This window comes from Trachemys scripta, chromosome 6 (assembly GCF_013100865.1).
Source record: "Trachemys scripta elegans isolate TJP31775 chromosome 6, CAS_Tse_1.0, whole genome shotgun sequence".
Classification (NCBI taxonomy): Eukaryota; Metazoa; Chordata; order Testudines; family Emydidae; genus Trachemys; species Trachemys scripta.
The window spans coordinates 44,010,567-44,035,333 of NC_048303.1; the positions used below are offsets into that span (position 1 = coordinate 44,010,567).

At 39.4% G+C, this 24,767-nt stretch overlaps 1 protein-coding gene across 2 annotated transcripts in view; it reads left to right on the forward strand.

The window, feature by feature from the left end:
• CERT1 (ceramide transporter 1) overlaps positions 1–24,767 on the forward strand; it is a 159,700-nt gene that overhangs the window by 34,269 nt on the left and 100,664 nt on the right. For both annotated transcript variants that reach the window (XM_034773933.1, XM_034773934.1), the window contains exon 3: positions 1,809–1,925. In XM_034773933.1, coding sequence (XP_034629824.1) covers positions 1,809–1,925 — 117 coding nt within the window. The remainder of the gene's footprint in view (positions 1–1,808; positions 1,926–24,767) is intronic.

Genomic DNA, 24,767 nt, shown 5'->3' on the forward strand with positions numbered 1-24,767 from the left:
AATGAGGCACTGAAGAAATTTTTAAACTATTTTTTAGTAGTAGTATTTCTAAGTATTCCTGATTTCTGAAATGCTGTGGTTAAAAAATCAACAACACTTTAATTTAAAATTATCACCCATTCTTTTATTTCAATTCTGTCTACATATTAAGTTACATTTGGGAGATGGGAGGTTAAGTAAATTACTTAGATGTCAACCTTAACTATGAAGGCTCCGTTAAATGAGATAAATGATGTAATATTGAGATTTTTGTGTATTGTTCTAAAATGGTTCATGTGGCATAGCCCAAAGCAGGGGCTTTGTCTCAACCTTTTTCTTTCTGAGGCCCCCAATATGCTATAAAAACTCCACAGCCCACCCATACCACAATAATTGGTTTTCTGCATATAAAAGCCAGGGCTGGTGTTATGGGTAGCAAGCAGGGCAATTGCTTGGGGCCCTGCAAAGCTACATTGTTCAAGCCTCAGCTTCAGCCCCAGGTGGCAGGGATCAGGGCCCTGGGCTTCCACCCATATGGTAGGGTTTCAGCTTTCTGCCCTGGGCCCCAGCTAGTGTAATGCTGGCCCTGCTTGGTGGACTGCCTGAAGCCTCAGAGCCCCCCAGGGGGCCCTGGGCCCCTGGTTGAGAACCACTGTCCCAAAGTATTTGCTACCATGCTTCATGAATGCATAGTAATGTTTAGATATTTGAAGACCCACATGACAGGCCACATTTCAAATCAGCCTCTGAAATTGTGTAGGCAAACTGCATGCAAAGTCTCTGTGCACTTGTAAACAGGATAGTCACTCAGTGTGCATGGCCAGTTTCCATTTCATTCGAATGTATGTAATTTCAGAGACTAGTTAAATATTTGGGTTCCATATTTGAAATTGGGAGCTAGTCCTTGAACTAAGATATAGTACCTGTTACCCCATAACAGTCAACTTTTAATGGTATGGTGACAGAGGATGATTGTGGTTTTTGTATGTAACATTTTAAGGCATGTTTTTGAATAACTTTTTGTCAACTTATTGTCACTGGTGTTCAGAGTATCTGTATACTATAATGTCCCATTATTGTGTATTCTTTTAAATTTTCTGTTAGCCTTTTGATTAAATGTGATTATCTAGGAATTTTGAAGGGTCTTTGTTTGCGATCTGTCAGACCATTCTTTTGTCTGTCAACTAGCATTGCATTTGTATCATTCTACATGAACACAAATGTTTATTGATAATCTAGTTTATGATTTTATACTGCTGCCCATTACTATGGTATCTAAAATCAGTAGTAGTAGCCATAGTGGACTTCATGGAGTGTCTGCCTCTTTTTTCTGAAGTTAAAACTCAGCTTGAGATATTTATTAGTTTTGCTTTTTTAGTCTGCTATAAGGTTTGTTCATTTTATTTGGATGGGGGAAGGAGTGTTTGGTCTATGCTTGGGTAGAATCCCAAGAATCCTTCAGTGTTTTTAAATTGATCTTGTGGCAGTTGCTATAATGTTTCATCAGCTCTTACTATATACAATATGTCACACTGTAAACTTCTGCTGGCTGTTTTCTGGGTTGGTGTAAGGTGTAACTTATTGGTTTAACTTTTTTTTTTAAACTTAACTTAAATTTTATCTAAAATTCTTATTTAGGCTCACCAAACAAAATGCAGCCAATACTGTAATATGAATTTAATTAACTCTATAGTTAAAAAAGCAAATAGTGTGGTCTGTAACACCGTATAGCTAGACTCTCAGCATTCTATGCTTGAGATATAGCTAATCTTTATTATGCTTAATTCTAGCTGTGCTTATCCTATCCCCCTTTTTGTTTCCCTCCACAGCCTCATGATTTTGATGAATGCAGATTTGACATTAGCGTAAATGATAGTGTTTGGTACCTACGAGCTCAGGATCCTGATCATAGACAACAATGGATAGATGCGATAGAACAACACAAGGTATGGCTACTGATTTTTTTTCCCCAAAAATTGATATCTATATGTGCTTATGGAGAGTCATTCATCTGGATCTGCAGTCATTAAAATACTTATAAAGGTACACGGGATTTAAAAATATATATTCTTGAAGCTCAGTGGTTTGAGTATTGGCCTGCTAAACCCAGGGTTGTGAGTTCAATCCTTGAGGGGCCCACTTAGGGATCTGGGGCAAAATTGGTACTTGGTCCTGCTAATGAAGGCAGGGGGCTGGACTTGATGACCTTTCAAGGTCTCTTCCAGCTCTAGAAGATAGGATAGGAATATAATTATTTATTTAAAAGGGCAACTAGAGCTTTTAGAAGCATACTTCAAAAATAACGGAGCAAAAATAAAGCAAAAACTAAAATCTAACTTTTCTTGAGTATCTTTTAGCCAATACTTGATTTTACCATAGGTATATCCATACATTTCAAAGATTCGGCCTTTTCTGTCTGTTAAGGCTGTTGTTCAGACTCTCATCTCACACTTATGACAACTGCATTCTGTTCTTCCTCTGACCTTGATGTCACCCAAATCACTTAAGTCAGCACTTAAGCACTGTTGAAAACTTTATTCTATACAGACATGGAGTAAGAGACAATCCCTGTCCTGAAGTTTTTTGTCTCTTTATTTGTGCAGTGCCTAACACAATAGGGCCCCAATCTCTGGGGTCCTCCGATGCTATGGTAATAAAAAAAACAAATAGGTAAACCTAAGTGTTTATCTTTATGAACTTTCAGCAGTGTTTTCACTGGTATATACTTTCCTTATCTGAGACTCTGAAGTTTCTCCTTTTATCAGGTATAGTTTAAACAGCACATGTGCATTTCCATTCTGAAATCTTTTGCATTAAATTGCATTTGGTTGTGTAGAATGTGCTCTTAGCAAATATACTGACTTGATTAAAAATACTTTTCTATTAGTAGATAATAGTTTCTGAATATTTCTTACCTGTATTGTGTCTTTTATGTCTTCACTGTAAGGTGTATCCAGCACATTTTTGAGTGTATAGAATTAGTCCCAAACCAGAATTCCTTTTGTGCAGTCTGGTGTAGAGGTGGTGAGAGGAAGCAATGTAAAACTTGAAACCATGTCAGTTTGGCAGTCCACTTTGCATCGCTTCTTCTGCAATACCTAAAGAGAACTCTCAACTAATAATGGATAGATCTATCAAGGTGTTGTGGTATTTAAAATTCATTTTCACTGTTTTCTCGAAGTAGAACTCTCCAACACAGTTACAAATCTATATCTTAAAGGCAGTAAATTTTGCTATTGTAACAGCAAATTTACAAGGTCTGAAGGGATGGTGTCTGTAGAGGCAGCAAATTCCTCAATTTCCTTCATTAAACTTAGGATAATCAAAGATAATAGCTTGAAGGATTTTTTCATGGAGTAGTATTGATACTTTCTACTCATCCTTAAAAAATACTATCCTGTATTGTAATTCTTGTTGAAGCTTTTAATCCAAACCTTTTTTTGAGACGAGCAAGGGAAAAAGGTTAGACTTTCAGAAAGTGAAAGGCTACATTTTTTCCCAAAATTGTACATATTATGTGGCTTACCTAATTAACCTGGAACTTTGCAAATAAATCTCCCTGATTGAAATGTCACAAGTGTAAAATTTCAGGGAGAAGGGGCTTTTAAAAGCTTGTGGGTAGCAGGTCAAAATTGGTCTTCCAATTACACTATTTTAAATTAATTAGCTACGATGGTTCCATAATACTAAAAGTAATTTTTCCCAACTTTAATTAGTTTACCTTCAAAGGGGTAGCTGTGTTAGTCTGGATCTGTAAAAGCAGCAAAGAGTCCTGTGGCACCTTATAGACTAACAGACATTTTGGAGCATGAGCTTTCGTGGGTGAATACGCACTTCTTCGGTCATGCATCCAAAGAAGTGGGTATTCACCCACTAAAGCTCATGCTCCAATACGTCTGTTAGTCTATAAGGTGCCACAGGACTCTTTGCTGCTTTTGTTTACCTTGTTTACCGTAACTATTTCTAAGTGGATATTTTGTCTTCTGGTTTAAAAATTCCCTTGGATTAGTTAATCCAGCATTTTATTGACTATTTACTGTTTCTTTTTAAGTGTAAAATTCTTTGGTTACTAAGTGGGTAGGTAGCTCTAAGTAGGCTGCTGAAGTTCCTTGTTAACAAAACTATATTTGTAAGACTTACGGTAGCATGTCACAAGGAGGGTGTTTATCTTCAAAGTATGAAAGCCAAGGCTGTACGAGTTTTGTAACTGCATTCCATTGTACTCTGAACAGAAAACACTGTTGATTTAAGCTGAACTTTAAGTTTCATTTTGAGTCTGAGCGTACTTAGAAAAGACTATTGCCTAGCAACATGGATGGGTAGCTAGTAGCAGAGGAGAAATTTAAACTGTTTCAGGTTCATGCATTAGAACTAGATTAGAGTTTGCTACACCATGTATTTGTCATTTTCTTGGCCTTTGTATGCATTCTGAGGGTCTTGAGCCTTGGCCAAATCAAGAGCTTCCCAGATACAGCTTGTAACGTGTTTGTGCACCACCTAAATCTCTGCAAATCTGAGAAGGGAGACTCTGCTTGATCCTTGTTTTTCAAGGTTTTGCAATCAAGAAAATCATGTTGAGTTCTTAAGTTTTATTGAACTTTTTAAAATTCCCCCAAACTCTGGAGGCAACTGTGTGTCAAACTGGATTACTCCTGTACATGATAATCCATGTGTGTATATTAGGTATGTGGAAGAGAGAGGATTCACTGGATTTTTACAGTTCAAGACAATCACCTAAAGATACTGCACCATGAAATATGATTTATATTCCATTTATGATTGGAGTGAAAGATGTGACTCTTGCTGTATTAATTTAGATGGATTAAATGTGCCAGAGATGTTAACATAACCTGGTCATTGTTCAACATGAAACAGTGTTAAACAAGGTTTGGGGTTTGGTATACAGAGACCTTAGCCAGCTTGGTACCATGGCACAAACACCATTAAAGAGAAAGAAAAGAAGGAAAAACAGTTGAAGTATTTGAAATGTAAAGTATTAAATAGGTCTTTCAATTTGACAACATTCTTTGTTCCCTTTCTCTTTAGCTGGAGAGATTTTGGTTTAACAGTCTTTTAAGTGGTATTAAAGATGGTGGTAACTGTTCTTTTGGGGAAACGAAAAGTTAGTTGAGATGAGCTGGAGCGGTGGTTGTTGCTGCTGCTAAGTTGGATCTTATCTTATCCCAGCTAGAGCTGATAGATTTGGCAATGTTGTCTGGGTCCCTTTCTCTGGTTCGGTGTGGTCAGGACATCTCTCAGGATTAGGATGATGAAGGCCTGGGGTCCAGAGGATGGTGGGGGTGGCAGCCATGATGGTGAAGATTGTGCCAGTAGCCTCAGTCTGTTCTTTCTCCATATTTTCCCACCACCAACACGACCAGCTTCAAAGTCTCTTTTTTTTAGGGACCCAAAAAGGGAGTGATGAATAGCCTGTCTCATCATTATTTTGTTCACCAATTAGGCCTAATATGCAATACATTAGTTTTAGTTTAATTTCTGGACCCATGTTTTCTTGTTTACTAGCCATGATCTTAACAGTCCTTGAGTTATATCAGTAGGCCTTAGTGTTTGGACTAATTTGGTCTTTGTCTCCATTTTGTACTTTTCCCTGTCAACATTTGTTGTCCTAGGTTATTTTGACATCTTATGAACTTTCACATACTTTTTAGAGCTAAGCTCACAATTAGATTAAGTCTGTAGGCCCAAGAATCACAATAAGAACATAAGAATGGCCATACTGGGTCAGACCAATGGCCTATCTAGCCCAGTATCCTGCTTTCCGACAGTGGCCAATGCCAGGTGCCCCAGAGGGAATGAACTGAACAGGTAATCATCAAGTGATCCATCCCCTGTCACCCATTCCCCTCCCTGCACACCCTGGCTAATAGCCATTGATGGGCCTATCCTCCATGAATTTATCTAGTTCTTTTTTTAACCCTGTTATGGTCTTGACCTTCACAACATCCTCTGTCAAGGAGTTCCACAGGTTGACTGTGCATTGTGTGAAAAAATACTTCCTTTTGTTTGTTTTAAACCTGCTGCTTATTCATTTCATTTGGTGACCCCTAGTTCTTGTGTTATAAGAATAAGGAAGTAAATAACACTTCCTTATTTACTTTTTCCACACCAGTCATGATTTCATAGACCAGTGTCATATCCCCCCTTATTCGTTTCTTTTCCAAGATGAAAAGTCCCAGTCTTCCTAATGGCAGCCACCATACCTCCTAAAGTCTCCTTTTAATGATAGTGAGAGGTATCTGGTGGCTTCCTTCAAGGTCTATCATTATGAAGAGACTATTTTGATCATAATTTTATTGGAAAAAATGAACCACTCAATGGCAGCATTGAATGGAAAAGATAAGATTGAGTAAATTGACATTAAAGCTCTATTGTGGTAGTTTTCAAGCTGAGTGGGGAAATACATTTTTGGGAACCAGAAACAGAATTGATGGGGGAATAAAGGTAAAGGTAATTTTAAAGAAACTTTAATCCTGTCAACATCAATTGTAGAATAGAATATATACATATGTAGACTTATAGAAATTCAGTTAACTTGTTTTGGAAATGTAAATATGTGTAATCCTTACACGTTTATTTTACCTTGGTCTTTACTGGTTTAGTTGTTTATGGTACAATACTTGTAGAGCGGAGAACCACAAACTTGGGTTTTGGCAGGCTAGTGAATAAAGAAATGATCAAATATCTTTAAAAGTGCAATCTAAAAGCTTGTTATATGTTCTAGTGCAAATATGTAAATTTAAACATCTTAAAGCGTTATCTTTTTGGTGAACATGGAAGCTCGTGTTTCCAAGAAGAGTAAAACTGACTTAATTTTGAAATGACTCCCCACTGCCTTAGGATCCCAGTACATTGCTTCAACTAGATCCTATAGTGAGTTTGCCTGTTAAACACCATTAAGTCTAGAAATACACTACCCTATACTGATAGCAGCTCTTTACCATAAAATCCTCAAAGTAGCAAGGTACTATGGATAATTACTATGAGAATTCTCAGACCTAGAAATATTCTTGATTCTGTCACCGCTAGGCTTTTTTTTCTTGCTGGAATCAGATTGTAAAGCATTGTTAGGCTATGATTGTGTCTTAGGCCTGTTGTACACTGTTGTTGTTGTTTTTGTTTGTTTTTACACTGGTATAACTGTTTTGGTTAAAGTGGTGGATTTTTTTACTGAAACGTTATCCTGGTACAACCCCTAGTGTAGATGTAGTTATACTGATATAAAGGTGTCTTGTTCTAGTAAAACTTGTTCCCCTTTCAGCACAGGAATATCTATAATGATGTGTGTATATCCATGCAAAGTGTAGACAAGTCCTTACTTACAACATTGATACAGGGTTGTATACAGGTAGGTCCATTTTCTTCCTTTTTATCTTTCCTACCTTTGTGATACTGAAAGAGCAAAGTAACAGTAAAATGCGAGCAAATGGAGTAGGCTTCAGACAATGTGGACTGAGTCTGATTAAGGATTAAACAACTTTTTATTTAAGAAAATGTCATTGCTAAAGGGACACTGTCAAGTTAGAAATCACATTTCCATCTGAAAAGCTATCTACAATTGTTAAGCAACCATTAAGATTACTTTAGCTAGAAGATAAGTGTTTTTCTCTTATCTTTATACGTTTTTAGTTTATCCATTTGACAGCATGCTGTATATAATCAGTTTCACTGTTCTGTTGAAGGTCATCTGTACTTTGCCCCACTCATGCAGTGATCTGGAGGAGCTCACAGAAGCCCAAGGCCCTGCAAAAGGGCATTTGCATTAACAGAAGCAGCAGTGTTGAAATGGAAGAGGTAGCGGCAGGCACGTGCAGAAAGAAACAGAGTAAGAAGAGAGGGTGTTGCTCTTAGGCCTGCCTTCTACCCCACCAGGAAGACTTAAAAAAAATTGACAAGGGAGCAGAATACACCTAATACGTTCTTTAAAATAATAAATAAATAAAAATCCCAGGAGCATTGTTTAATGGGAGCTCTATTTGAACACTTTTTTAAATTGACCAATTTTTAAAAATTCAAGTTGCCAGTGTGATTTTCTTTTTTTCTGGGAGCTCCTGACTTATTCAGCTTCTTTTGTGCTAACAGTATAAAAGACTTCAGAGGCAACATTATTTTATGTTTGAAAATAATTAAATTCAGGTGTTCTATCTTTCTCTAATCCCCAAAGTGAACTGGGGTATAGGAGGTAGAGCAGTAGTTTTCAACCTTTTTCATTTGCAGACCCCTTAAAAAATGTCCAGTGGAAGTGCAGACCAATTTGGAAGTCTTAAACTCAGGCCTAGTCTTCACTTACCGGCTGGTCCGGCGGCACGCCATCGATGTTCTAGGATCGATCCCGGAAGTGCTCACAGTCGGCGCCGGTACTCCAGCTCGCCGAGAGGAGTACGCGGCGTCGACGGGGGGAGACTTCCTGCCGCGTCTGGACCGCAGTAAGTTCGGATTAAGGTACTTCGAATTCAGCTACGTTATTAACGTAGCTGAATTTGCGTACCTTAGTCCGATTTGGGGACTTAGTGGGGACCAGGCCATAGTCTGTGGACCCCCAGAGTTCCGCAGACCACAAGTTGAAAATCACTGCTCTAGAGGGAAAAGCATGTCTGTCGTTGCCCTACTTAGAAAAGTGGGAAATTTTATTGCCAGCTTGATTTACAGCCTTCGAGAATATCCTCAGACCCCATTCTTTGTGTGTTTTTGGTTTTAAAAGTATTCTGTATGCAATATTTGAGCAGTACTGTTCTGTTATACTGTACTTGTTGAAGTATTTAATCTTTTGTGACTTTAGAATACCCAACTAACTCGCCACTTGGGAGGTTTCTCATAAAGAACTTTCATGTTGACTAGGGCTGTTGATTAATCACAGTTAACTTGTGATTAACTCAAAAAATTAATATCACAATTAATTGCATTTTAATTGCATTGTTAAACAATAGAATACCAATAGAAATGTATTAAATATTTTTGGATATTTTTCTACATTTTCAAATATATTGATTTCAATCACAACACAATACAAAGTGTACAGTGCTGACTTTATCTTATTACTTTTTATTACAAATATTTACACTGTACAAATGATAAACAGTATTTTTAATTCACCTCATACAAGTACTGTATAGTTCAGTCTCTTTATCATGAAAGTGCAGCTTACAAATGTAGGGGTTTTTTTTGTTACGTAACTGCACTCAAAACAAAACAATGCAAAACTTTAGAGCCTACAAGTCCACTCAGTCCTACTTCTTGTTCAGCCAATCACTAAGACGAACAAGTTTGTTTAAATTTACGGGAGATAGTGCTGCCCACTTCTTATTTACAGTGTCACCAGAAAGTGAGGAACAGGTGTTCGCATGGGACTTTTGTAGCTGGCATTGCAAGATATTTATGTGCCAGATATGCTAAACATTCATATGCCCCTTCATTCTTCAGCTACCATTCCAGAGGACATGCTTCCATGCTGACAACACTCGTTTAAAAAAAAAATGCGTTAATTAAATTTGTGACTGAACTCCTTGGGGGAAAATTCTATGTCTCCAGCTCTATTTTACCTGCATTTTGCAATATATTTCATGTTATAGTAGTCTTGGATGAGGACTCAGCACATGTTCATCATAAGAACACTTTTGCTGCAGATTTGACAAAATGCAAAGACGGTACCAATGTGAGATTTCTAAAGATAGCTACAACACTTGATCCAAGGTTTAAGAATCTGAAGTGCCTTCCAGAATCTGAGAAGGATGAGGTGTGGAGCATGCTTTCAGAAGTCTTAAAAGAGCAACTCTGATGCGGAAACTACAGAACCCGAACCACCAAAAAAGAGAATCAGCTTTCTGCTGGTGGCATCTGAGTCAGGTGATGAAAATGAACATGTCAGTCCGCACTGCTTTGGATTGTTATTGAGCAGAACCCCTCATCAGCATAGACGCATGAAGGGACATATAAATCTTTAGCGCATCTGGCATGTAAATATCTTGCGACACTGGGTACAACACCTGTTCTCACTTTCAGGTGACGTGAACAAGAAGCGAGCAGCATTATCTCCTTTATCGTTTGAGCGATTGGTTGAAAAAGAAATAAGACTGCATGGACTTGTAGGATGCAAGTTTAAAGTTTTACATTGTTTTATTTTTGAATGCAGTTATTTTTTGTACACAATTTTACATTTGTAAGTTCAACTTTCATGATAGAGATTGCACTACAGTACTTGTATTAGGTGAATTGAAAAATACTATTTTTTTGTTTTGTACAGTGCAAGTATTTAATCAAAAATAAATATAAAGTGAGTACTGTACACTTTGTGTTATAATTGAAATCAATATATTTGAAAATGTAGAAAACATCCAAAATATTTAAATAAATGGTATTTTTATTTCAGAGTAGCAGCCGTGTTAGTCGGTATCCGCAAAAAGAACAGGAGTACTTGTGGCACCTTAGAGACTAACAAATTTATTAGAGCATAAGCTTTCGTGGACCGTGATGTGATTAGGTCCTATGATGATGTCACTTGAATAGATCACATCAGCCATACCATCAGGGGCTCGTTCACCTGCACATCTACCAATGTGATATATGCCATCATGTGCCAGCAATGCCCCTCTGCCATGTACATTGGCCAAACCGGACAGTCTCTACGCAAAAGAATTAATGGACACAAATCTGACATCAGGAATCATAATACTCAAAAACCAGTGGGAGAACACTTTAACCTGTCTGGTCATTCAGTGACAGACCTGCGGGTGGCTATATTACAACAGAAAAAACTTCAAAAACAGACTCCAAGGAGAGACTGCTGAGCTGGAATTGATATGCAAACTAGACACAATCAACAAAGGATTGAATAAGGACTGGGAATGGCTGAGCCATTACAAACATTGAATCTATCTCCCCTTGTAAGTATTCTCACACTTCTTATCAACCTGTCTGTACTGGGCTAGCTTGATTATCACTTCAAAAGTTTTTTTTTTTCTCTGACTTAATTGGCCTCTCAGAGTTGGTAAGACAACTCCCACCTGTTCATGCTCTCTGTATGTGTGTATATATATCTTCTCAATATATGTTCCATTCTATATGCATCCGAAGAAGTGGGCTGTAGTCCACGAAAGCTTATGCTCTAATAAATTTGTTAGTCTCTAAGGTGCCACAAGTACTCCTGGAATTTTTATTGTTTAACAGTGTGATTAATCACAATTAATTTTTTTATTCGCGTGATTAATCATGATTAATTTGTTTATTGCTTGACGGCCCTAATGTTGACTGATGTTATTGTGAATCTTTTTAATTTATACCTTATAAATAAATTGCTCTCTTACGTGCCTTGTGATACTACCTATTACTTTTACATTGTTTCACCCTTTATGCCTTCCAATTGATGCACAATTTTATCTGGTTCAAAAGAGGTCTTGCTTTCAGATTATTGTGTCAGTTTTACCTGCCTCCAGCAAGATGGAGATAACGTTCTCAGTATCAGACAATGTTTTGTCCTAAAATTATCTGTAGCAGTCACTTTTGGTTTTCTTGCATGGTTTACTTGAATAAATTGTGCTTTTAATAGCAAGTTGGTATAAGAAAACACAAATAAAACGGTAAACATAAAACTATAGTACTTGGTGTCGTTTCTAGAGATCTGGCAAAGTTATTCTATAATCTTATTTACAAAAAAGTTATTCAGGAATCTTAAGCATGATTCTTTCGGAATTCACCACCGTCTGTAGGACTCTCTTGATGAGCCCGTGTCCATTGTAGAGAGAGAGGATCGCTCTCTCTCTAACAATACCCCAGGGGTTTGGTTTTGAGAGACACCAAAGCATACATTATTGATGAATGATCAGTAAAACCTTTCATTAAAAACTGAGAAAACAGTATTTTAAAAACAAAATAATGTTGAAAGAATGCTTAAATACATGTGTACTCTTTACACAACACTAAACTTAGCCTATCAATATTAAAGTAATTATTATTTGAAAAATAACTTTTTGACCAAGTGAAACACTTCCCCCTCCCCCCCCCCCCCTTACAGGTAGTTACCAAAGACTGCCCTTATCCAAAAGTAGTTTCAAAACTCTTAAGCAAACCATCTCTGCTACATGGATGAGGCTGAAACACTTAAGTAATATTAACAAAGTTTAGTTACCCTTATCTATGTGAATAAATTGTAAAATAAGAACTTTAAAATGGATGGATTTCAAGATGGGCAAGGAAACAGTGGCATTTAGTAAGATTATAGAAATATTTGGTTCAGAAAAATAGTTTTCTCCTATTAGATAAAGGAGATTGAAATAGGTTTGTAAAAGCAGCAAAGAATCCTGTGGCACCTTATAGACTAACAGAGGTTAGTCTATAAGTGGGTATTCACCCACGAAAGCTCATGCTTCAAAACGTCTGTTAGTCTATAAGGTGCCACAGGACTCTTTGCTGCTTTTACAGATCCAGACTAACACGGCTACCCCTTTGATACTTGAAATAGGTTTGTATCTCTAGTCTAACTTCTGACACAAATTAATTTAGCTATGCTTAAGTTTTTTTTGTTTTTATTCTTCTCTGGCAGCCTTTTCTCTTGCATTCTTAAAAATTATGGCTCAGAAGGGTGCTTGTATTTTAGAGGAAATCCTTCTCAAATGATTACATAATCCTGATTAACTTGATCTATATTCCCTCCAAGGGAATTGATATTTTAATTAAACATTAGTGCTTGTGTGTGTTCTAAAACACCTTAATTTCTTCAAGCATTCGTGTGTAGACTTTTGACTAAGACTTCTGGCTAATAGAAATTTATAATGGTTCTTTTGGCAGACATAACTTATTTGACTCCATTACTGTTGATATATTACTTAATTTTGTCAGTCCATTGGGAATTATTTTGATTATAATGCTGATTCAGTATCTTGCACACATTTTGATTGGTGCAGCAGTTTACTTTCTGGGTTTGTTTATATTTGGACACTGATGTAAAAAGTCATTAGTAGTGAACAATCAATTGTACTGTTAATGTTTTGATGTTGGCAATTGAATGCAAACCATTGCTATTGAAAATCAGTCCTATTGATTAACATTCTATGCTTGCATATTATACTTATAACAGAAATTTTCTCTAATGGAAAAGTTCAGAGTATAGTTTATTAAGCTAGATGTGTGTGTGATACTGTTTGTCTGTGGAGCCTCCCAATCTGGAAAAAATGAACTGCTGTTCATTGCTACACTGTCACCAAGAAGCTCAATCTTCTACATGGTTGCTAGGCTTTGGTGTCCAGGATAGTGCTTCCTTTCAGCAGGTCTTAACTCAATTCAAGTTTTCTGTTGTTTTCATGATCATAAAGGATCTGCTTCTGCACCAGTGTAGTCAAATCAAAATGGTACACAGCCTACTGCAGAGTGGGCCTGGTCCTTTCTGTGGTTCTTTATGCCCTGCTATGTCCCATGGGTCATTCACTCACATGACCATTCCTGCTTCCCAGCTCCAGGGCCCCTACCACCCATGGGGGCTCAGAGCTCCAGGGTCCCTTCCCCTGCCCCTGGTGGCCTGGGAGCTGCCAGGGATCCCTCTGTCACTGCTGTAGCTGGTGGGGAGCTGCCATAGCAGCTTGGAGCTTGGGGGCTCACTGCCTCAAGCAGCAGGCAAACCTCACAGCTCCCTGGCGCTGCAGGAGGTAGCGGGACACTGCAGCTCCCAGCCACTGAGGCTGAAGTCACGGAGATCTTTGGAAATCACGGATTCCGTGACAAAATAGTAGTCTTATTCATCAGCACCAAAATGCATGGTGCAGTTTGGTGTTTGTATGTCAGCCCTCTGATTGAGGCAAACATTCAGAATTGATGTATCAAACTGCACTAGCAAGACTTGAGTTTTTTGGCTTTTGGAATACCAATCTCAATGAACCCAAACTATCCAAGATACTGTTTGTCTTCTGACACTATTTAAGCATAATATATGCCTCAGAATAAATGCTGTACAGCAAATATATTTGTGCTTTTATTGTCAATAGAAAGCAGTCAGCAAAACATATGTACAGTTAACTAGTTTCTATAGCTTATGGAATAACACCTAAAAAGACCATACTGTGAAATTATTAACCTTTATAACATTGATACTAAAAAAATTTGATGCATTTCTAAAAAGTATAGCTATACTTAGGCTCCAGTTTATAATCATATGTTTGGCAGATTTCCTAGAAAACCTTGCCAAACTTCTACCATCTTAAGAGTTGACAACTAATTTAACTAATTATTAATCACAATCACAATTTTCCTCTTCAGCTAGACACTTGAAATAATTTGTTCCAAGTTCTGTATTCACTGCCTTACAAGATTTCCCTGAGAGCAACTTCAGAACAGAACAAGATAACCTTATTAACACGAAGGCTACTGTAAACTTTCCATCCTTCAATATGTCTACACCAGACCTCATTTTTATATTTGTAGAATTCTTTTAATTTGGGTTTAGGCATTCAAAATTGTACAATTAATTAATGAAGTTGAGCACTCACAGTTGTAAGCTACAGCAAACATCTCTTTAGCCTTCCCTTGAAGGACTAGATGGAGCATCTTAGTTGCATTAGGCCGTGACAGTGGTGAAGTTGCAATATGCCTCAACTCCTTCTGATATTAATAATTGGTTATGAACATTGGCCTCATAAACTGCAACATACATTAAGGCTCTTGAATGGAAACGAAAACTTGCATCGTATATGAGCTGCCAGGGCGTAGCTAAAGTCTTAAAACAGGAGTAATATGCTAATGTCCCTGTAAAGATGAGAGGCTGTATTTAGAGTCAGCTGCATCCTAGGTATGCAAGCAGTAGCTCCTGAGAATAAAGAATAGCAGTGATCTAGCCTTGAAAACACAGAAGTACTAATGGCTCCAAAATCTGTTTTGCAGAATAATTGTTGGCTTAGTGATGATCGCTACTAGTAGTGATGGTAAAGTTTTATTAAGGACCGAAGATGTACACCATTGCTTAAATCTAAGGATAATATATCCATACTTGAAGGTAAATTATTGAACAAAATCTCAAGAGTTGGAATATCCCTCAGCAGCAACTCTTGAATTATAATTAGTGCCTGACTCTGTTCTGTTCATAAAGCTATGAACATCCATTGCCAAAAGTACCATTAACTGATTTGAGAGGCTGTGGATATAGGATGCTCAGGTAAGAGTAAAATTTAAGTGTTTTTGTCAAGGTATAGAAGTCCAGTTATTACTTCTTTGTAAGGGATGGAAATGTATAGGCAAGTCTGTAGTGATGAAGGTATATGGGGTTTAAGGATGATGTTAGAATTCCTAGTTTTGAAACTAAAACAACTAACTTTGTGGTTCAGGATTTTGTGTAAAAATTCTGATCTGCTTTTATTGCAGCAGTCATACCATAGTAATCATTTTAAATTATGCATATACAAAGAAAAAGGAATATTAAAAACGCTTGGAATTCAAAAGTGAAATGGTTATCAATTTTGGAAAAGTTCCTTTCTTATTTCTATGTTCAGTAAAGTACCTCAGAGGGGATGTTAGTTAAAAAGTCTCTGGCTGGTACCAGAAGTTGGCTTTGGGGGAAAGAATAAGTTTATTGTTTTTGGCTTAACCAATTCTGCTTTTAAGACCAACACGACAAATGCATATCAGGTGGGAGGAGGATAGAAAAGTGAAAACTTGTTTCTCTGATGGTGGTTTCACTTATGTACTCCAGGCGAGTTATGCTGCATAGATGACTCACGAATTGGTGCACTTTAGCCTATGAACCTTGGCTTTTTTCCCTGATCTAGGATGACATTTTGTGGTGATTTGGGAAATCTGTCTGTACAATTTATGAATAAGGCTACAAGTATGTCATGGAGGTGACATTGGGGTCCTGCAGTAGTCCAGCCACCGCAGTAGAGGGAGACCTCTCCTAGCTCGCCCCCCAGCTCCCAGCCATGCCTGCTAATGGGTGATTCCCCCCAGCTCCAAGCCTTGTAGGGTGATGGGGGATTCCCTGGAGCTCCCCAGCCCCCACAGGCGGCGGGGGATCCCCTGCAGTTCCCAGTCAGCCCTTCCCAGCTCCCAGCCCTGCAGGGCAGCAGGGTATCCCCTGCAGCTCCCAACCCCGCACGCAGTGGGGGGATACCCCAAAGTTCCCCAGCTACTGCCGCCCGTGTGGGATACACCAGAGCCCCAGCCCCTGTGGGTGGCAGGGAGCCCCCAGAACTCCCCAGCCGCTTCCACTGGCGGGGGCGAGGGGCCACAGCTCCCTGCCACTGCATGCAGTGGGGCAGGGTACTGGACTCTCTTCCCTCCCCATTTTGTCATGTATGTTTTTAGTAAAAGTCAGGGACAGGTCATGGCTTCTGTGAATTTTTGTTCATTGCCTGTGACCTGTCCCTGACTTTTACTAAAAATATCCATGACAAAATTGTAGCTTTACTTATGAATGCGGGTTCATATTGTGAAGTTGTTCATATAGAAATTGCTGTACCATGGAATGCCTCTGTATATCCACCATTGCTGACAAACCTGTAAGCATATCTCTCCCAGATTAGTTAACCTTAATGACTGCACTTTGGTCAAGTGATATGTTAAGAAGGTTGGCTGAATTTGGGGGAAGCCACTTCCTCCAGCTTGTCTGTTGGAGGCTGGGGTTTAGAGAGTGGAAAACTACCAGTGGTAGGCCAGAGGAAACAAGTAGTGGAATATATAAATCTGAGGGGCTTGGAGGAAGCTTTGGGCCGAAAGGGAAGCCAATGGCATGCATTTGTAGCTAGGGGTGCATTTTAGCTGTGTGACCAACAAAACTCAGAGAAAGCAAGCTGACCTGGAGAAAGAAGCTGCATGATTGAGAAGACAAGCCATGGGCTGCAGCAGGAGGATCCTGGATGGCCCCAGAGGGGTCTGATCCCAGCCTTAATATTCTGGAGTGGTGAGGATACTGAAGCATGGAAATGCATGTATGGTTTATTTTTGTATAAGTTTGTGCATTTCTCATGCCATTGAAGATAGCAGTGGTAGCTTAGAATCATGTGAAAAGTCTGTCAGTTACTGTTATCATATGCCCTTGGAGAGTTAATCTGTGAATCTAGAAAACACACACAGCTTGAGTTCTGCAGAAAGTATGTTGAAGCTGTGTCGGAGTCTGAGGGGTCATCATTGGTAACAGAGACTAGACAGTTGGACTTTGAGGTCTCAGCTTTCAGGATGAGGTTCTACACAGAGGATCTGCATCCTGAGGTTTTGTCTACGGACCCCAAACCTGGAGCAGTGCCTGAACTTTTTTCAGACTCCTGAAACTTAAAGTGCATGAGGCCCAGTGCAGTAAGTAGTTCCTGTCACAGCAATTTGGTGAGTGACCAAGCGATGGCACTTAACTAGCCATGTGACGTTTGGTTACCATACTTTGGTCTCTTCCCATCACTAGTCCTCCTTCATGCTAGAGCCATGCTTCTTATATTGTCTTCAGATATCCTGCTGATTATGGTGTCATGAAGTGTAGTAAATTCCAAAGATGGTCTAAGCTAAAATTAATTAGATAGACCAAAAAAGGGTAGATGGAGAAAATAGAATAGGAATAAAATGACACTAGAGGGAGTGGATAGCAGTAACCTTAAAGCTTGCATCCCAGAGGTTGCTTAGAATTCTTGTGGTGGCTTCTTACCTGGTACTCGATCCAAGCATAGGGTGATGAGTCATGATAATGATGCATCTCTCCTATCAAAATTAGCCAGCTAAAGTAAGTAACCAGTAGTCCAGATACATACATGTTTTCTTTTTCATTTTAAAACCATTTTGGTCTGTTGCTATAACAATTCTGTAATCTCACCAGGAGCTTTGACACTCCCTAATTAACTGTTCGAACTCATTGTGCACCATTCTTTTGAATCAGTTATATAAAATTACTGAAAGTACAGAAGATGTTTGAAAGGTCAGTTTAACTTATAGATGCCTTCTTCCCACTATGGTTAAACAAGGCTTTTAACACATGTGGCAGAATTTTTAAAGACCTTAAAATTATAGGCCACAACACAAGTCTGCAAAACAGATTCCTAAGGAATACCGTCTGAAAAGAGACATTTTGAAAGTTACTCGATGAGACTATTACTGTATGGCGTGATAGATACTACTTAAACCTTTTTGGGGTATGCTTGATGGACAAGAAACTGATGAACCATTGAGAGAGCCACAAATTCGCTGTACTAAATTACCCAGTATCTACTGATGCTAAGAAGACAAGAGCCTGCATCCTTTAAGTATTCTCAGTGCTCTTTCCAGTGCTGAGTTCTAAAACTTGATTAAAACTTCTCAGACACATGAAGTTGCCCAAATGAATGGGAAATAAACAAATACCTTTGTAAACAGGGGAGTTTGAGTGGGAGTTTTCAAGGGGAGTTTTGGGGGTGAAGACTAAGAGAACCAGGCAGAGGAACAGACAAGCTAGTGAAGGTAGTGTGTGATATTCTGGCAGTGTTGTGGTGCTCGTTGCTGGTTTGTTTTGCTGTGGGTGGTGGTGGTTTGGTTTGGGTTTACTGGACTAACAAGACATAGGTGGGAAGGCTATGACAGATACAGAGGCAGCAGTGGTAGTGACCCAAGCAGTGGAAGACACATTGAAGATGACTGGATGTGGAAGCTGCGGTATGTACACGATCCTGGAGGAGGTACCTGAAGAGTTTCGTCTGCATGAAGAGCCGCCTGATGGAAGAAAAGATCTGAGGATTGAAGATGCAGGTGGAAACTCTGGTTGAGTTTAGAAGGGGGTTCGAGCAGATGATGGAGCAAAGACATGAGGAGGCTGAAGGGAAAAGCTCAGACTTACAGGTGGAAGCAGGACCAAAGAACTCTGAGGGGAGATGCTGCATGAGGAAAGTGCACAGAGGAAGTATGTGACTAAGAGAACCAGGCAGAGGAAAAGGCTGGCTAGTGAAAGAGAAATAGAGCTCAGGAATAGGTTTGCGGAATTGGAAAATAAAGGGGCACAGCAGGTGGTCACTGAAGATGGGAGGGCAAGGAAGAAGAGAAGAGCAGCTAGTCTTATGAGAAGAGCGGAAGAGTCAATGGAAACACCACCAAATAGGAGCCCCATGAGAATACAGGATGGGTTGCAGAGGATTTCAAGGGAGAATAGGAATCGGGAGGACTTGCAGCCAGAGGGAACAGGGGATAGACCGGAGAATCGCACCATCACCAGGAAAAGGCAGGTCTACATGATTGGGGACTCCTTACTGAGAAGAATAGACAGGCCTGTAACCAGAGCTGATCCAGAGAACAGAAGGGTGTGCTGTCTGCCAGGTACTAAGATACAGGATGTGGACCTGAGGCTGAAGAGGATCCTAGTGGGAGCAGGAAAGAATCCACTGATTGTGCATCATGTGGGAACAAATGATACAGCTAGATTCTCGCTGGAACGTATCAAGGGAGACTATGCCAGGTTGGGGAAGGCACTTAAGGAAATTGAGGCTCAGGTGCTGTTCAGTGGGTTTCTGCTTGTTCCTAGAGAAGGGCAACAAAGGTGTGACAAGATTATGATGATCAACAGATGGCTCAGGCAGTTGTGCTATAAGGAGGGCTTTGGGATGTATGGCCACTGGGAGGCATTCATGAACAGAGGACTCTTCTCTCGGGATGGATTTCACCTGAGTAGGGAGGGAAATAGACTTCTAGGATGGAGGCTGGCACGACTGATGAAGAGAGCTTTAAACTAGGAATTTGGGGGAGATGGTTGGGAGATGTCCACTCTGGATTTTAACACTGAGAGATAAAGGATACAGCCATGCGTAGGAGAATGGTCATAAGGAGGAAGAGTAGTGTAGATACCAGTCAAATAGGTGATACTGGCGGTAGAAAATTAAGATGTTTGTACACCAATGCAAGGAGCCTAGATAACAAAATGGAGGAACTAGAGCTACTGGTGCAGGAAGTGAAACCAGATATTACAGGGATAACAGAAACATGGTGGAATAGTAGTCATGACTGGAGTACAGGTATTGAAGGGTATGTGCTGTTTAGGAAAGACAGAAATAAAGGCAAAGGTGGTGAAGTATATCAATGATGAGGTAGACTGTAAAGAAATAAGAAGTGATGGAATGGATAAGACAGAGTTTGTCTAGGCAAAAATCAAATTGGGGAAGAAAGCTACTAGAGCCTCCCCTGGGATAGTGCTTGGGGTGTGCTATAGACCACCGGGATCTGATTTGGATATGGATAGAGACCTCTTTAATGTTTTTAATGAAGTAAATACTAGTGGGAATTGTGTGATCATGGGAGACTTTAACTTCCCAAATATAGACCGGAGGATAAGTGCTAGTAATAATAGGGCTTAAATTTTCCTGGGTGCAATAGCTGATGGATTCCTTCACCAAGTAGTTGCTGAACCAACAAGAGGGGATGCCATTTTAGATTTGGTTTTGATGAGAAGTGAGGACCTCATAGAAGAATTGTTGTAGGGGATAACCTTGGTTCGAGCGATCATGAGCTAATTCAGTTCAAATGAAATGATAAACAAAAATAGATCTGTGACTAGGGTTTTTATTTCAAAAGGGCTAACTTCAAAAAATTAAGGAAATTAGTTAGTGAAGTGGATTGGACTGAAGAACTTGTGGATTTAAAGGAGGAGGAGGCCTGGAATTACTTCAAGTCAAAGTTGCAGAAACTATCAGAAGCCTGCATTCCAAGAAAGGGAAAAAATTCATAGGCAAGAGTTGTAGACCAAGCTGGATGAGCAGGCATCTCAGAGATTAAGGCAGAAAGCCTACAAGGAGTGGAAAATGGGAGGGACCAGCAAGGAAAGCTACCTTATTGAGGTCAGAACATGTAGGGATAAACTGAGGCCAAAAGTCATGTAGAATTGGACCTTGTAAAGGGGATTAAAAACAATAGTAAAAGGTTCTACAGCCATATAAATAAGAAGAAAACAAAGAAAGAAAAAAAAATGGGACCGCTAAACACTGAGAATGAAGTGGAGGTTAAGGATAATCTAGGCATGGTCCAATATCTAAACAAATACTTTTAGTCTTTAATGAGGCTAATGAGGGAGTTTAGGGATAATGGCAGGATGACAAATGGGAAAGAGGATATGGAGGTAGATATTACCACATCCGAGGTAGAAGCCAAACTCAAACAGTTTAATAGGACTAAATCAGAGGGCCCAGATAATCTTCATCCAAGAATATTAAAGGAACTGGCACATGAAAGTGTAAGCCCATTAGCAAGAATTTTTAACGAATCTGTAAACTCAGGGGTTGTACCATATGACTGGAGAATTGCTAACATAGTTCCTATTCCTAAGAAAGGGAAAAAAAGTGATCCGGGTAACTACAAGCCTGTTAGTTTGATATTTATAGTATGCAGGGTCTTGGAAAAATTTTTGAAGGAGAAAGTAGTTAAGGACATTGAGGTCAATAGTAATTGGGACAAAATACAACATGGTTTTACAAAAGGTAGATCGTGCCAAACCAGCCTGATCTCCTTCTTTGAGATGGTAACAGATTTTTTAGACAAAGGAAACGCAGTGGATCTAATATACCTTGATTTCAGTAAGGCAATTGATATGGTTTCACATGGGGACTTATTAGTTAAATTGGAAAAGATGGGGATCAATATGAAAATTGAAAGGTGGATAAGGAATTGGTTAAAGTAGAGACTACAACAGGTCATACTGAAAGGTGAACTGTCAGGCTGGAAGGAGGTTATTAGTGGAGTTCCTCAGGGATTGGTTTTGGGACAATCTTATTGAATCTTTTTATTACTGACCTTGGCACAAAAAGTGAGAGTGTCTAATAAAGTTTGCGGATGACACAAAGCTGGGAGGTATTGCCAATACAGAGAAGGACCGGGAGATCATACAGGAAGATCTGTATCAACGTTGAAAGAAAGCAGCTGTTGTGAAGCTGCAGCATGAAAGTAGTGAGAGGTTAAACTGCAAAAAGTGGACACCTGTCAAGCCGATCCACATTTAGAAAAGCTGAAAAATTACACCAACCCACTCAATTAGGGGCTCTGCAGCAGAGAGCAAATAGAAATAGTAAGCCAGCCAGCTGCAAGCTTAAAAGCCCCATCTGCTTTAGTTTTCAGAAGGTTTCTGGAATTGGTGTTTCCGTTCAGTGTGCAGGGAGGATTTAAAAGAGCAGAAACCCACTGCTGAGCTGACTTGAGGGAACAAAGACCAAGTTTAACCTTTAACAATAGGTGTTTATAGAACTTAGTCATATGGGTGGGAATCATGAACTTGGTGCCAGGGGTATTAGTAGAGGAGTGAGTTTTGATTAAGTCATCCATTTTTTCTTCCCCAATAATAGTAAGTTCCTCTGATGTGACAGCTGAGAGCTCATTTAATTCTGAATAGCTGGGTGAGGCTTTACACAAGAAAGGCAGGTCTTTTAACAAGACCCATTTAGGTCTTGTTAAATGACCTAGCTAGTTGGATGGCTGAACACTTGACGTGCTGTTGTTTTAATTTATATGGAATAAAGGGCCTAAAGTTAAATTAACATCACCTTGCCTCTGATCAACCTTAAACAGAGTTCGGGGTTTGGTATACAGAGATCTCAATCTGCTTAAGTACCATGGCAAGCACACTGTTAAAAATCCTGTTAACCTTTTATTAAAGATAAAGAGAAAGAAGGAAAAATAGTTAAAGTATTTGGAATGTAAAGTTATTGAGTAGGGCATTAATTTTAACATCCCATGTTTCCTTTAGCTGAAGAAAGATTTTGAAAAGAACCCCCATCCCTTATCTGACAGTCTTTTAAATGGCATTAAAGAAGGTAATGACTGTACTTATGAAGGAAAAGAGAAATGAGTGGAGATGGGCTGGATCTGTCACTGTTAAAATTCGATCTCATTCCTACAAGAAAAACAAGACCGACACAGACAAAAGGGGAAGAACAGCAAAGATAGACATTTCATTTTCTCTCTCTGGTGTTGACTCTAACTTGCAGCTTTGCTGGTGGAAAAATACAGGTACAGTGCACTGTCTTATCAGCCACACCAAGACCTGGCAAACTTGTACCAGCATCAGGCTGTTTAGGGCATTGCATTTAGCTGCCTTTCTGGTCACAGGCTTACAGCAGTGTTAAAAATATACAGTATGGATGGCTAAGCCAAATGCTTATTAGACAGAAGGCAAAGGAAGAGAAGAAATGAGGTGGGAAAGGAAAAGGATGCACTGGAGAGAGTTTGGGGGGGTGTCTCATCATAGGAGATGTTTGGGATTTACCTGGAGATGGCAGAGGTGGCAGTGTCATCTGGCTCCCTCTCTGGCCCAGTCTGGTCAGGACATCTCTCAGGATTAGCATGAAGAAGGTCAAGGATCCCACGAGACACTGAGAGTGGCAGCCATCTTAGTGAAGCTCATTCCTTCCTCTTCTTTCAGCCAGCCATGGTTGTGTAGCCTGCTTTTCCTCTCAAAGGTGTTTCTTGGGATCCCCTTCCCCCCACCCAAAAGGGAGTGATGGTCAGAATAGTCCCATTTTGTCCACTGATTAGGCTTTTTTTGATACACCAGTTTTGGTTCATTGATTTCCAGTCCCCCACTTTTCTTGTTTACTAGACACAATCTTAACACAATCTTTGAATGATATAAGTAGGCCTTTTTGTTTGGATTAATTCAGTCCGTCTCCCTCTTACACCTTTTTTATCAATATTTTCTATAGGTTATTGTGATACTTTATGAACTTGCATTCACTTTTCACAGTTGAGCTTGCAATTAGGATACATTTATTTGTAGGCCCAATTTTCACAACACTGCCCATCTCAGAAGCTTCTAAGGAAATTCTTGGTACCATAGTAAAATGGAATAGGCAAGAGCTTTCATCCCTCTCCTATGGAGGGGGACAGCTCTACAAACTTAACAGTCTGGTTGTCAGAGTGGGCTGAATGGACTGGTCAGCAGGGCAGTGGAGGATATCCTAGGAGCATGGGTCTGCTTATATAAATTGCACACCATTTTTGCCTCTGCCATCCTTCAGGATTTTTTGGCCATTTAATTATAACTACTCCATGATAGGAAAAAGTCTTCAGAATTTTTTTAGCATCCGTATATGTTAATATTCTTTAACATACATTACCACTGAGCTGGAGTAGGGTCTAGCTAAATAGCTTGAATTTGCTGTTTGACTGGGTCCCATCTTGAATCCTGACTTCAGTGAGACTTTGGTATGCGCAAGGAATTTGGGATTATGCCCAAAGTTAAGAACATAAGAATGGCCAGACTGGGCCTTGGCTCCCCCCGTTCCGGCGCCCCTGGCTGGATGCCATGTTTTCTGTACAATGGTGAGCGCCCCTGGTGGGATATGGCAAGGCTAGCCCTAGATCAAATGGCATCACAGATGAGAAGTGTGTGCAGCACCCCCCACCCTCTGTTTGTTAAACTTTTGAATACCTTATATTTTATTGCATTTGTAGCCCATTTCATGACTTCGATGCACGATGTGCATTCATGAATTATCCCTGTCCTATAAGACTATAAATTTGCACTCTAGGATGTGTAAATCTGTATTTTTTCATGCCATATATAAGCAAATAAAACAAAATTCTTTTTCTCTAAACTTATAGAAACTTTTTAATTTTAAGAATAACTGAAATGTACTAACATCAAGAAATTGAACTGCGCACTAACTTTGGGGGGACCAGTATTAAATAGTGTTACACTAGGTGACAATCTTGGAATGTTAACTCTAGTCCTTTAGTTCCAACGGTTGCTTTTCTCACCTTTGCCCTCGTGAACTGAAGCACAGCGTCAGAGAGATGCAAACACTGGCCAAAGGCATTTTCAAGTAAAAAAATAGCAAACGATGTCAGTCTCTCATTGGCCATCGTCGATTGAA